Source organism: Lissotriton helveticus, chromosome 1_1 (assembly GCF_964261635.1).
Source record: "Lissotriton helveticus chromosome 1_1, aLisHel1.1, whole genome shotgun sequence".
Taxonomy (NCBI): domain Eukaryota; kingdom Metazoa; phylum Chordata; class Amphibia; order Caudata; family Salamandridae; genus Lissotriton; species Lissotriton helveticus.
Window position 1 is genome coordinate 155,487,650 of NC_136057.1, and position 12,641 is coordinate 155,500,290.

At 44.5% G+C, this 12,641-nt stretch overlaps 1 protein-coding gene across 3 annotated transcripts in view; it reads right to left on the reverse strand.

The window, feature by feature from the left end:
* The window catches only part of ERCC1 (ERCC excision repair 1, endonuclease non-catalytic subunit), a 146,243-nt gene that overhangs the window by 34,559 nt on the left and 99,043 nt on the right, over positions 1-12,641 (reverse strand). For 2 of the 3 annotated variants that reach the window (XM_078659309.1, XM_078659311.1), the window contains exons 2-3: positions 1,728-1,804; positions 1,495-1,604 (exon numbers count right to left, since the gene is read on the reverse strand). In XM_078659309.1, the coding sequence (XP_078515435.1) occupies positions 1,495-1,569 (75 nt within the window). In that variant the 5' untranslated portion in view covers positions 1,570-1,604; positions 1,728-1,804. Of the gene's footprint in view, positions 1-1,494; positions 1,605-1,727; positions 1,805-8,204; positions 8,404-12,641 lie in introns of those variants that run through there. The other variant, XM_078659310.1, reaches the window with a different exon arrangement.

A 12,641-nucleotide genomic window follows, 5' to 3' on the forward strand; every position in this document is an offset into this window, starting at 1 on the left:
TGAACCAAAACCATCTCAAGCTCAACCCGGACAAATCGCAGCTAGTCCTGACTGGTGGCGCCATTAGTCACTGGACGCCTGCCCTTTGGCCTTCCATCTTCCGCCCTCCTCCGGTCCCCTCGGCAACAGTAAAAACTCTTGGCATTAAAATCAGTCGGGACCTCTCCATGCGTCCTCAGGTTAGCTCTGTCGTGTCGTCCTGCTTTCTGTCCCTCAGGATCATCCGCAAGGTTTCCCGTTTTTCTTTTGATGCCCTCAAAATAATTGTCCTTGCCATGATCGTCTTCCGGTTGGACTACGGGAACTGCCTGTACGCGGGCATCCCTGCCTATGAGCTTCGGCGCCTTCAGACCATCCAAAATCAGGCAGCCCGGCTTGTCCACCGACTCCCTAAATATCACCACACTACCCCCCTCCTCAAGTCCCTCCATTGGCTTCCCATCTTGCAGAGTACCCTCTTCAAGATGGGATGCCTAGTCTTTATGGCCCGTGCCCGCACTGCCCCCATTTTCATCAACTCCCGATTACTCATTACCTTCCTAGCTGCAACCTCCGGTCTTCCAGTCAGGCACTCCTTAATGTTCCTCGTTTTCCCAAATCCAGAACTGGTGGCACCAGATTTTCTGTTCTTGCACCCCGGCTCTGGAACGGTCTTCCGCTCACCATTCGGGTTATCACTGTCTACTCCCATTTCCGCAAGGCGCTCAAAACATACCTGTTTGCCCAAGCCTTTACCATTCTGTAATTCCCTGGCTGCCTCCTCCATCTGATACTCTCTATCTATTAGCACCAGGAAGCCGCTTGGTCGCAGTACGCTTTATAAATATTTTCAAACTCAAACTCAAGAAGTAACAGGGATGGGGCGGGTGGGAGGAGACGGAGCTTGTGAAACCAGGAGCACTCGTATGGAGTGCTCCAATTCAATTAAAAAATTTAGCTCCCAAACAGGGAGCAGTGAATGGACACAAGTAATTGATCCATGCTCTTAAGGAAGGCCAAACACAGGAAGAGGCATGACACAAGCATGACCTGGACACACTGGGACAAAGGATAAGAGAGCGACAATGAAGCAAGCAAATGGGAAGCCCATGGGCGAGCTGAAGCCCATAGGTTGTACACAACAAGTCTCTTCAAGACAGCGCATGAATGAAAAAGACCTTTAGCGCTGGGGTAGTGGGCTCCTCCACATACTCGGGCATGTGGCCCTCTTCAAAATGATGGGACTACCCCAATTCCTATACGTCTTCCAGAATATAACCCTCCCTATCCCTGTCGAATGGTTTACTGCCCTCCACTCCATCATTTGTCCTTCCTTTGAGCTGGGGATCAAACTTGTATCGCCTTCAGCAGCTGCCACCAGTTCCTCTACGACAGGGGTATGGGGATGGCAGACCTACACCATTATTACATTGCCTCTCAGGGGGTTGTGGTGAACGACTGGCTCAACACGACACAAATAAAAGCACTATTCTGGTGCCTCCTGCCCACTCTCACCGGGGCAATGTCGACGTCCTGAGATGGAAGCACAAATCGCTTTTTCCTCTCGGCTGGGCCATCGTCTTCACTCATGGTGGCAATGCAGGGGCAGGCGTTCGCAGCGCACCCTAGGAAGGGACAAACAACAACTTCAGAGGCTGTATATTTATATTTACAGTGAAACTACTGAAAAGTAGATAATTAGTGTATTTGGGGAAGGGTTAGCACACAGACACAACACACAAGCTCACCAGTGACTTTGCCGAAGGCTTTGGCTGTGTAGCTGCAGCTCCCTCTTTTTGTTGGCTAGCTGCAGAATCAGGCAGAGCTGAAAAAAGAAAGGAAAACGACATTAAAAAGTGAATATAATCTCAACAAAGACCTATTGCATCATGATTTTGCATTTTCTTTTGTTAACCTCACATAGGATCACGTGCCAGGGCTGTAATTCTTTTGCTTTTAGGCTTCAAGCTACAAGTGACCATGCGTCTAATGTGGCTAATTTATGAATTCATAAACTAATTTATAGCCCTTTTCATTCACCCACAAATGCTCTGCTTGGGCGAACAACTCTCTCAAGTGCATTTGCAGCAACTCATTGCTGTCTAGTGAGTTTTACTATTTCTTGAGACAAAGAAAACCACCGTTGTCCTTCCTGCTTGAGGAGTGTTAGAGGAATGTGTTCAAGGCATAGACTATGAATGACCAGCATTGATTTATAGGAAGAACTTAAATTATGCAAAACTGCTACATTTTCCACATAGTTGTGGATTTGCAACCCTAGCCACATACTACACCACACGATACATACTTTGCAGATTACAACCAAAAACACTATTTCAATCATATCAAAAGTTCCTTGGCAGAAGCTTACTAGCCACCTTTGAGTTGCTGACTGCTGTCTTCAGGTTAAACTGGTACTAATAAGGTGCCACGTTTGCTTTACAAAATAGTGAATTAATTGCTGCATCGTTTAATTCACCCTGCCACATAATTTGGTCCACTACTGCAACATACTTCCTGTGACCCTGCCTACAGGACCGCTGCACAGCACTGTTCAGCACCCTGCCCTGGTCTTCTGCCTACCCGTAGTCTACCGGTCTGCATTCCTTGTGTTAAGGAGAAGGGTGGAACTCTGGGGCTGGTTCTTCCAAAGCAAGAGAAGCACCAGACTGTATCGCTGCCTATTACACCCAGACGTGTTTGGGGGAGGAGACCGTGCTTCATGCAGGGTAGGTGTTCAAAGATACGTTCCTGAACAAGCAGTCTTGACCGGTCAAGCAATCCTTCCCTGGGACATCAAGGTAGCAGTTAATTTAGCTGACCCACCCCTACATGCTCAGTACTTGTTGTTAGCAATTAGTTGTCTGAGGATGGATAACTGCGGCATCTGATTGGTGTTCAGGCTGGGTGTGTAGAGCCTTCCCTTGTTGAGGGTGTTCTGAGAGTGTGGAAATAGTGGCAGTAAAAATACAAGCAAGGATTTTTAAAGGACGCTGATACAAACAAATAAAAAGCAGTGTGCGGGCGTTAAGCCCACAAAGAAGTATATACTAAAGTATATACAAGAGGTCTCCAAAGCTCGACCTATTGAGACAGGCTGAGCTCGAGAGACCAGAAGCTTCTAGTAGGTTTGCACTGCCAATTTTAGGGAAAAAACGATGTACCTGTAAATAGGTGTTAAATAAGCATAAATATATAGAGAGAGAATCTGTAGTGTCTTTGCAACAAGAATGGTAGACTAGAAACAGACCCCACCAGTGCAATGGCTTGCCAAACATTCTAGAATGCAGCGGAAGCGCTAGCACCAAAGAGAACGGTCCACAGGGATGGTGAGAGAGGGGGCCGGACTGCAGCAGCACTAAAGTGAAGAAGCGGTCCTGCTGGAAGTAGCAGGCTGAGAGAGGAGCTGGCCTCCTCTTCAGAGGTTTTCAATCAGCGACACAGATCTGCTCTGCGAGGATAAACTACATAGTGAGGCGGTGGAGCCCCCATTAATGTTACCTCACTGAATTCATGGGAATTGTAAAAAATCCAAGCATCACACGAAGAGTAGGTATAGCAAGCAAGCCACGCCCATTCAGCGGGAGAGTGGTAAGGGTGTGGTGTGTAGCTGGTGATGCATTTTGGAGCACACTGTCACAAATACATTAATAAAGCATGGTTTGGCACACTCCCCTTTATCAACACCACATTTCCCATTGAAATTGCCACAAAATTCACCCTGGGGAAGTTTTACAGATAAAACCATGGCTCACAAACAGTAATCGGGCTTCACCAAGTATTTATCATTTGCACATCGCTAAGTCGAGTGACTTGATTTGTTCGGATCCTATTAAAATGTTTGTATCCATCACCCTTCAGAATTACAAAAAAGATTGCTTCTTTTGTACTTTCTAACTGATGATAGATTTGAAATTTGTGTTTGGTTCATTTACAGGTATTTAAATTTTGTTGTGTGTTAGAAAGAAACCAAGATTCCACAGCCTTTCCTTTCCCACTCCCTGTACCCCAGCAAGATTATCAGATACTTCTCTTTACTAAGTGCTCTAACTTTGCAGTTAAAAGCAAGCACCCATCCCCATGTGAAAAGACTAAGCAGCAATGTGTCAGAAGACATAGCCTGACATTTGACCTCTGTCTTTGAATGCATCACAAACCCGTCAAGATAAAAACACAATTTAAAAGGATCTAGATTGGTCGCTCACCTTCTGAACTCCAGCATGGTAATTCTGAGGGGGCTGCAGCACACCCTGTACTCTTCAGCAATGGAGACAGGGGCCTTCTGGGTTCTGTGACCTTATAAGGAGTCCCGGAGTGGCTCACGTGACAAGAGAGGGGCACAGAGATATATAGGTGACAGGTGTGTGTTTGGCATAGAAGGATTTGTACTTACCAGTGGTGTACCCACTGGCCCTTCCCCGCCCCATGCCATGCTGAATGGCCTGAGAAAAGTTTTGCACGTTTACAGCAGGCTGATTTGATCTGATGCATAAATATTTTTGGTTTCTCTCTAGCTCAGCCGTTATCTGGTGGTTTTGATAAAACCAGCAGACAACTGACAGTCAGCTAGCCTGCGCATCTTACATGGTGCAGAGGATCACACTATGTCATACAAATGGAAAATCCTGACTGCATGAGGATTGTGCTAGAGATGTGACAGCAGAAGTCTGAAAGGGCACCCTGGAAGCTGAAAGAGAATGAGGCTGCTTACTGGACAATTCAAAACACTGTGTAGGCTAGTATGCTGGGTTGGCCTTGCGACTTGGTCAGAACCTGCTCTTCCGGCACCCTGAAAAGTCTTTACAGATAAGCCCCGCCCTGTCCCTAACCCTGACTCTCTAGAGTTAAAAGTGGCTCCTAGAATTAAGTATACTATATGTTAATGAGAGAAGCTGGCATGACTTGTAACAAAGTATTGAACACCCTTGTGATATCCTGGAGGGGGAAATAGAGCCCCATCGAGACTAAAAGAAACACTTGTCAATCCCATGTGCGGCCACTTTTCAAAAGCAACCCAAGCAACACTATTCACATTTACAGTGTATTCTTAATAAACAAATAAAAGAAAAAAAAATAAACCACACTATGACACACAAAAAAATACCTACAGCAAACAGCTTACAAGAAAACGTGCCAAACAGCATTTTTGGAAGCCCAAGTACCATCCCAGTCCTGGAAGACACTGCCCTTCCCCACCTCTTGTCTGAATGAAGATATACTTGTGTAGCAATAAAATTGATGACAAGCGCCTCGGAGCTGCCGATGACAAACATAGAACTTGGAGATGCCCAGACGTGGGTCCCGTGCTCTCCAGGCCGCTGTAGTCAAGCTAGCCTAGCTGATATGGGGTGAAAGCACGAAACCGAGGATGCTCGTTACCAGTCCAGGGAGGACTTGGCTCGGCAGTTCGGGTTGGACTGTTCCCATAGGGATCAGGGTCAAGACTGATTTGCATATGGCTGGGTTCAAACTGGAATGGCATGGGTAGCAAAAAAATCAAACAATTGATTTTGGCCCAGTACTCTGTATGGGGTGAATGTATGACATCATTCTGCATTTGGTCCATCAATTGCTGTTAGCATTTGTTTCCCCAAGTGGGAAAGGCATGCCAAGACGCGGGTCCCGTGCTCTCCATGCCACTGGAGTCAAGCTAACCTAGCTGATGAAGGGAGAAACCCCAAAACCGCTCCCAGGATGCTTTTTTCGAGTCCAGGGAGAACCTGGCCTGGCAGTGCGGGCTTGACTGTTCCCATAGGGATCAGGGTCAAGACTGATTTGCAGATGGTTGGGTTAAAACTGGAATGGCATGGGGAGCAAAAAAAACAAGCATTTACAATGCAACGGTTTCGCCTTTGGAAAAGTTAGAGCTATTGGCATTGTAAATGACAATTTTTTTATTTATGTGTTCGTTTTGAAAACCGATAAATAAATGGCATTGTCATTTACAATGCCAATAGCTTAATCTCTCGCAAATGCCACACACACCCACAGAGAGCCCCTCCACACAGAGCCACCCCCACAAACACAGGCCCCCCCACACACACGCACACACCCACACAGAGCCCCCCCACACACACCCACACAGAGCCCTCACACACACTGCGAGCCCCCCCCACACACCCAGACAGAGCCTTCCACACACCCACACAGAGCCCTCCACACACCCACACAGAGCCCCCCCCACACACCCACACAGAGCCCCCCCACACACCCACACAGAGCCCCCCCACACACCCACACAGAGCCCCCTCTCACACCCACACAGAGCCCCCCACACCCACACAGAGCCCCCCACACCCACACAGAGCCCCCCACACACCCACACAGAGCCCTCCATACACCCACACAGAGCCCTCCATACACCCACACAGAGCCCTCCACACACCCACACAGAGCCACACAGAGCCACCCACAGAGCCCCCCACACACCCACACAGAGCCCCCCACACACCCACACAGAGCCCTCCAAACACCCACACAGAGCCCTCTACACACTGCGAGCCCCCCGTGCAAGTTATACACTGTTGTTAGAGATGAACCGACCGCATAGGTAACCAACAGGTGTAAAAAGGACTTCAAAGGTGACAGACCTGGGAGAGAGATGATGATGTAGGAGTGAGAGAGAGAGAGGGATTGTGCAGATAAAAAAAGGAGTGTGAAAAGGGTTGTACACAGCAAGAAGTCTGAGAGGGAGTGTGTAGATAATAAAAGTAAAAAGTAAAGTCCACATTTGTAAAGCGCACAATCACCCGTAAGGGTCTCTAGGCGCTGGGGGGCCATCGGGAAGATTAAGCGAGCTATTGCCCAGAGTCACATGGTGCTGGGCTAACCTGCCGCCGGAGCCGGGGATCGAACCGTGGTCCCCAGATTCCAGCGTCAGTCGCCCTGGCCGCGGCGCCACACCTCTTCCACCAGGTTTGGGTGGGAGAAGCTCTTTGTGTAACATCAGGTGTACAAGGGATTGTACAGGCAACAAACAAGTGTGAAAGGGGCTGCAATGATGTACACTGGTGAATGGGAGTGCTCCAGACAATAGCCCCAAAGTCAGTAGCTCTGACCGTAAAAGCCATAGCCTCTCCATGTTGTGTTCCAGATAGCTACACTTTGACACGCTGGTAACTGCAATGGGCATTTGTTCAAGAATATAAACTGCATATTAAGTATAGGGAAGATTACAATTGTAATTTATTTGCATGTGCCTAGCTTAAAGTAAAAAAATAAAAAACACTGTGACAAAGTCTGGCCACGTCATACCGTTTTCCTTTTGTTTTACTTTAAGCTATGTAGCACAGCAGCTCGCACCGCTGTGCAACATGCAATTTTTTTTGACAAAGCCAATAAATCTTGCATAGGCGAAACCTATTGGCTTTGCCAATGCTTGTTTATTGGTATGTCAAAGTAGTGCTTTTAATGAGGATGGTGTAACACAGCAAGAACCAGGACGTGAGGTTGTAGTGAGTGTAGTGGATCGCAGAAACATAGAAGCAGTGGGAGATTTGCAATGACGCCTCAGCACATTCACATTGCAGCCATATAACAGATCAACATTCGTTACATGAAGTTATCTTAGATAGTGGCATCTCACGGCCAGAGGGGTTGGTCTTGAGCTTGTTTTTTAGCAAGGCTAGAGACTAAAGAGGCGATTGAAGCAGCAGAGATTTTTAAATGTGATTTTTCAAACTACAGTATAACGTTATTCACATTGCAGCCATATAACAGATCAACATTCGTTACATGAAGTTATCTTAGATTGTGGCATCTCACGGCCAGAGGAGTTGGTCTTGAGCTTGTTTTTGAGCAAGGCTAGAGACTAAAGGGGCGACTGAAGCAGCAGAGATTTTTAAATGTGAGTTTTTAAACTACAGTATAACGTTGTTGCCATATTTTGATAAAATGCGGGCCATCTCGTCTAAGCCATTCTTCGCAGTTTGCCCAATGTTTCAGAACCGAATCAAAATGTTATATTGACAATGGACAGTCCTGCCGCAGTTCCCTTTGTACTGACGAATGAGCAGAGATAGTGAGAACCCTACTTGTTGAATGGCATCTCCCAATCTAAACTGCTGTTGGGTCGCACTTTGTTTCTCTGCAAAGCCGAGTCCTTAATTGTGAGCACGGAGCACTTAAGAGGTCCCGACAGCTACCCCAGTTCACACTTTCATTTTACACAGGTACAGTGACTTTGGGAGGCCAACTAATGTGTTGCCGTGCCTCTTTACACGCACCTGCAAGACGACGCCTCATAAACATCTGGTGAAACAGCCACAGGAAGCAGAGTTTCCTGGTTCTTTTTTAAAAATGCGCTTTCAAGTCTAATTATTCGCACCGATGTCGGGGCACTCTCCTGTCCTGCGGAGGGCGGTACGAGAGAGGAGGTGACAGTTCCCGTGCACCGGCTACAGTGCTGGCAAGTGGCAAACACTAAGTTTACTTCCTGTTGGACGCCGCAAACCACTTCCTGCGCTGTTGCTCACAACCAATAGAGTGACTGAGTTGTCATGGCTACGGGGACGTTGCGCACGAGGGCTTCTCAGCCTAGAGTAGAACTGAGTTAATGCAAGAGTAAAACTTTAGCGCGAGGGGGGGCGGGAGCATTTACAAGTGGTGCGGGAACGGGCACACGGAGAGCGGGAGGGGGGGGGTCGGGAATGGGATAAAACCAAAATTATTAAACAAGAGCCAAACTCCTCCTCTTGCGGAAGACTGAAAGCCCTTTTCCAAAGTCGGCCGCCCCATTCACCAGGTGCACTCGTGTGAGTGTTTGGAAAGAGCCAGCTGTGTGTAGACATAAACGAAGGACATCAGTTCCAAAATAGAATTAACTAATAGGAAGGCTTTAAACTACAGAACGTCACGTAACAACTAGCGCGCGCATATAATTAGTGACATTTCTTAGTGGCATAATCCCGGAAGCTATACAAAATTTTGGTTTCAAATAACATATTTTTGTTAATGCTGTAGAGCGCGTTTTCGGCATTTGGTACACTTGCCTGCTAATCACGGGTGTACTAGCGTTTGTAAATAACTGATGCGAATGGCTCCTTTTCCAAGTCTGTGATCAATGGCGATATAAACAAGTCAGATCCCGGGCCGGCAGCCAATCACAGCGCGGCCCGGGGAATGACGTCAAGGGGGTGTCCCGGCCGGCAGATTCGGGGGCGTGTTTTTCGCGCTCTACCCTTCCCATTGGCTGGAAGGTAAAATTCCAGCCAATGGGAAGAGGAGAGGGCGGGACTTAAAAAAAGACACAAACGCCCCCGAATCGCGTTTTCACGGGGAAAGCGTGATTGACAGCCAATCTCTGCCAATGGAAGACAAAGGCGGGACTTGAGTTTCTCAGTTTCCTAATAGATACTTCTCGATCTATTCTGCAACTGGCTCTTCAAAAAGTCACCTTCATCAAAAAGGAGATTTGTCAGACACTCTATCTTTCATCCATTTTTCTCAGAGATCGTTAGCCCGCCTGGTGGGCTCCTAGCTTCTTCCATACAAACAATTTTTCCAGAATCTCATCATTATCGGGCCCTTCATAGATTAAAAATCCGGAATCTTCATAGAGGTCTCGTTTATTCAGACCCAGTTTCTTTAGATCCAGAGTCCAAAGAGGAACTCCTTTGGTGGCTGACTCGTTTAGATGCCTGGACCAGGAGAACAATTTTCTCTGCCGCCCCAAATCTAGTCTTAAAGAGTTGCCTATACGAGTAAGAATAACAATTTCCTTAATAAACAAAATTTACTAAAGACATGTTTTTTTCCTAAACAAGCTGACAAAGGCATTGTTTTTTTCAAGTGCTCAAAACTGCATCTATAGGCCTGATCACTACAATCGAACACTCTTGACTAAAAATAACCCACATTTGAGCTACATCATCAGATTGTCTAAATTTTTGTAGTATCTTCCTTACTAAATTATTGTTTACCATACTTGGGTTATATAGTTTATACATTCTCAACAGTAGTATTTTCTTAGTTGTTGCACATGAAGGACATCATTTCCCTGGGAAATCTTGCTGCTTGAACTAACTCCGCTCATAGAAGTCTGACAACTCTTGGGTATTAAAATCTTAAATTTTTGTTAGTTAAAATAAGAAAATCGGCTACAGCACTTACCCCAAGACAACTAAGGTGGACTTTTTTCTTTTCTGATCAGGATACTGTAATGAATTACAGATCAGGCCCATAAAATGGAAAATTGGATTATTGGTCTCAACAGAATCAACGTGTTGGTTGTAGCCTTAAGGAGAGCGAGTCTTGTCTAGTTCCATGAATGGTGAGCCAGTTACTGTATTTTGGTACTCCTGACAGGTAGCAGTGGTTCTGCTGCAAGTTGAGTGCGATTTGGCAAGACAGCAAACCTACATCATCAGCTGTCTCTTGTTTTTAAAGTTACCAGAGGACTGATTGTTATTAGAACACTGAAAAAAGGGGGATCCCTTGGTGATATCACCTATCAGTGAACTATGATGCATATATTACATCATTGTAGCCCATGTATAAAAAAAATAGAAGTTTGGCACAAAATACAATTTTCTTTAGGTTTCCTTTTTATTTTAAGTAAGAAGGAATTTTTTTGATGTTTGTAGAAAATTAAAAACACAACATTATAAAAACATTCAAATGCATATACATTAACACCATTTCATATTAAAATCAATCCTTTACTTGAAAGGAGCGTACTTCTAAAAACAGAAATTCTCACAGGAAAGGATAAATCAAAGGAGAAAACAAAACAGACACTATTGTTTGTCATATGGATACATATCAGGGAACCTGCAATTTAGGACCCACTCCAGGACACACTCAAAATTTGTTATCTCTGGGGTAAGCTTGATTATGTTAATCTAAGCGTCGACGCGTTTCGATGGTTTATTTGTAATTAACCATCTTTTTCAAGACAAGATGGATAGGTTTCTCCTATTTCAGGCACTGGGTGGTTGCCGTTTTCAAAATGTCCTGTGAATAAATATACTTAGATCAGTATTGTGTTGAAAATGCATCTGCCCTATCTGGTACATTCACATAAGTATATTCTCACTACATCATAATTCATTCTACCTTTAATTCTATACAATCTATTCATAGCTTCATGTAATTCATTATAAAAAGACATTTAGGAACACTTTCTAAAATTTCTTAAACATATTAACATAGTCCATATGGCTATTATTTGTTATACATTTCTTCTCATCATTATATTTCATTCTAGCGTGGGCTCAAAGAATGTAAAAATTTCTTATATATGGGCTCTTGGCATTCTTTATCTACACTACTTATCCAGCCCGCCTGGGAGTTATGTATTACAGCCGCCCCTTTCGGGATTGTCCCTCAGACATGGTGGATCGCAGGAATTAAGAGTCTAGCTATGGTGTTTACCTTATATCATCTTCATTAGTTTTCTTTCCTTTATCCTAGTTACATCCTTATGGTTAGTGGTTGTATGATTGCTCCCACGGGACTGTAAAGAGATATTGTTTTTTGCAGTATTCTCTATATCATAGATTATGTTATACATTGCTGAATTTCTTTAGCTGTTACCTATTAATCAGTCTGATTACTAACAGTCTCCTCTTTTTCGCCACTTTGAGGGAAATCGGTAAGATCATGTAAGAAGCGATGCTCGTTTCCTGACTCTATATTAAAATATAATATAATCACATTATTTAATATGCTAAGTTTGCTGCTATTCCAATAGCTTTTCAGACCTTGAGCTAGGACTTGGATTCACAACATACCTTTTTCAGAGTCTTGTTTTTATCTCCCAGAGGAGTCCACTTAATTTTTGATTCTTTTAGTTTTCTGATAGAAAGTTCTGTGGGCTCTACCTATTCTTGTTGCACTGAAAATAAAGGAAAAATACCCATAGATGTTGTTAAGTACTTGGGTAGTTTTAAAAGCGTTCTGATTAATTGTATGAGCCGATATCTCACTTACAGAGAAGGGATGGATGGAGTCTTCCCTACTGGCCAGAACACCCAGTAGGGTATGTTTTCCTTATTTTCAGTGCAACAAGAATAGGTAGAGCCCACAGAACTTTCTATCAGAAAACTAAAAGAATCAAAAATTAAGTGGACTCCTCTGGGAGATAAAAACAAGACTCTGAAAAGGTATGTCGTGAATCCAAGTCCTAGCTCAAGGTCTGAAAAACTATTGGAATAGCAGCAAACTTAGCATATTAAATAATGTGATTATATTATATTTTAATATAGAGTCAGGAAACGAGCATCGCTTCTTACATGATCTTACCGATTTCCCTCAAAGTGGCGAAAAAGAGGAGACTGTTAGTAATCAGACTGATTAATACTAATAAAAGGTAACAGCTAAAGAAATTCAGCAATGTATAACATAATCTATGATATAGAGAATACTGCAAAAAACAATCTCTTTACAGTCCCGTGGGAGCAATCATAAAACCACAAACCATAAGGATGTAACTAGGATAAAGGAAAGAAAACTAATGAAGATGATATAAGGTAAACACCATAGCTTGACTCTTAATTCCTGCGATCCACCATGTCTGAGGGACAATCCCGAAAGGGGCGGCTGTAATACATAACTCCCAGGCGGGCTGGATAAGTAGTGTAGATAAAGAATGCCAAGAGCCCATATATAAGAAATGTTTACATTCTTTGAGCCCACGCTAGAATGAAATATAATGATGAGAA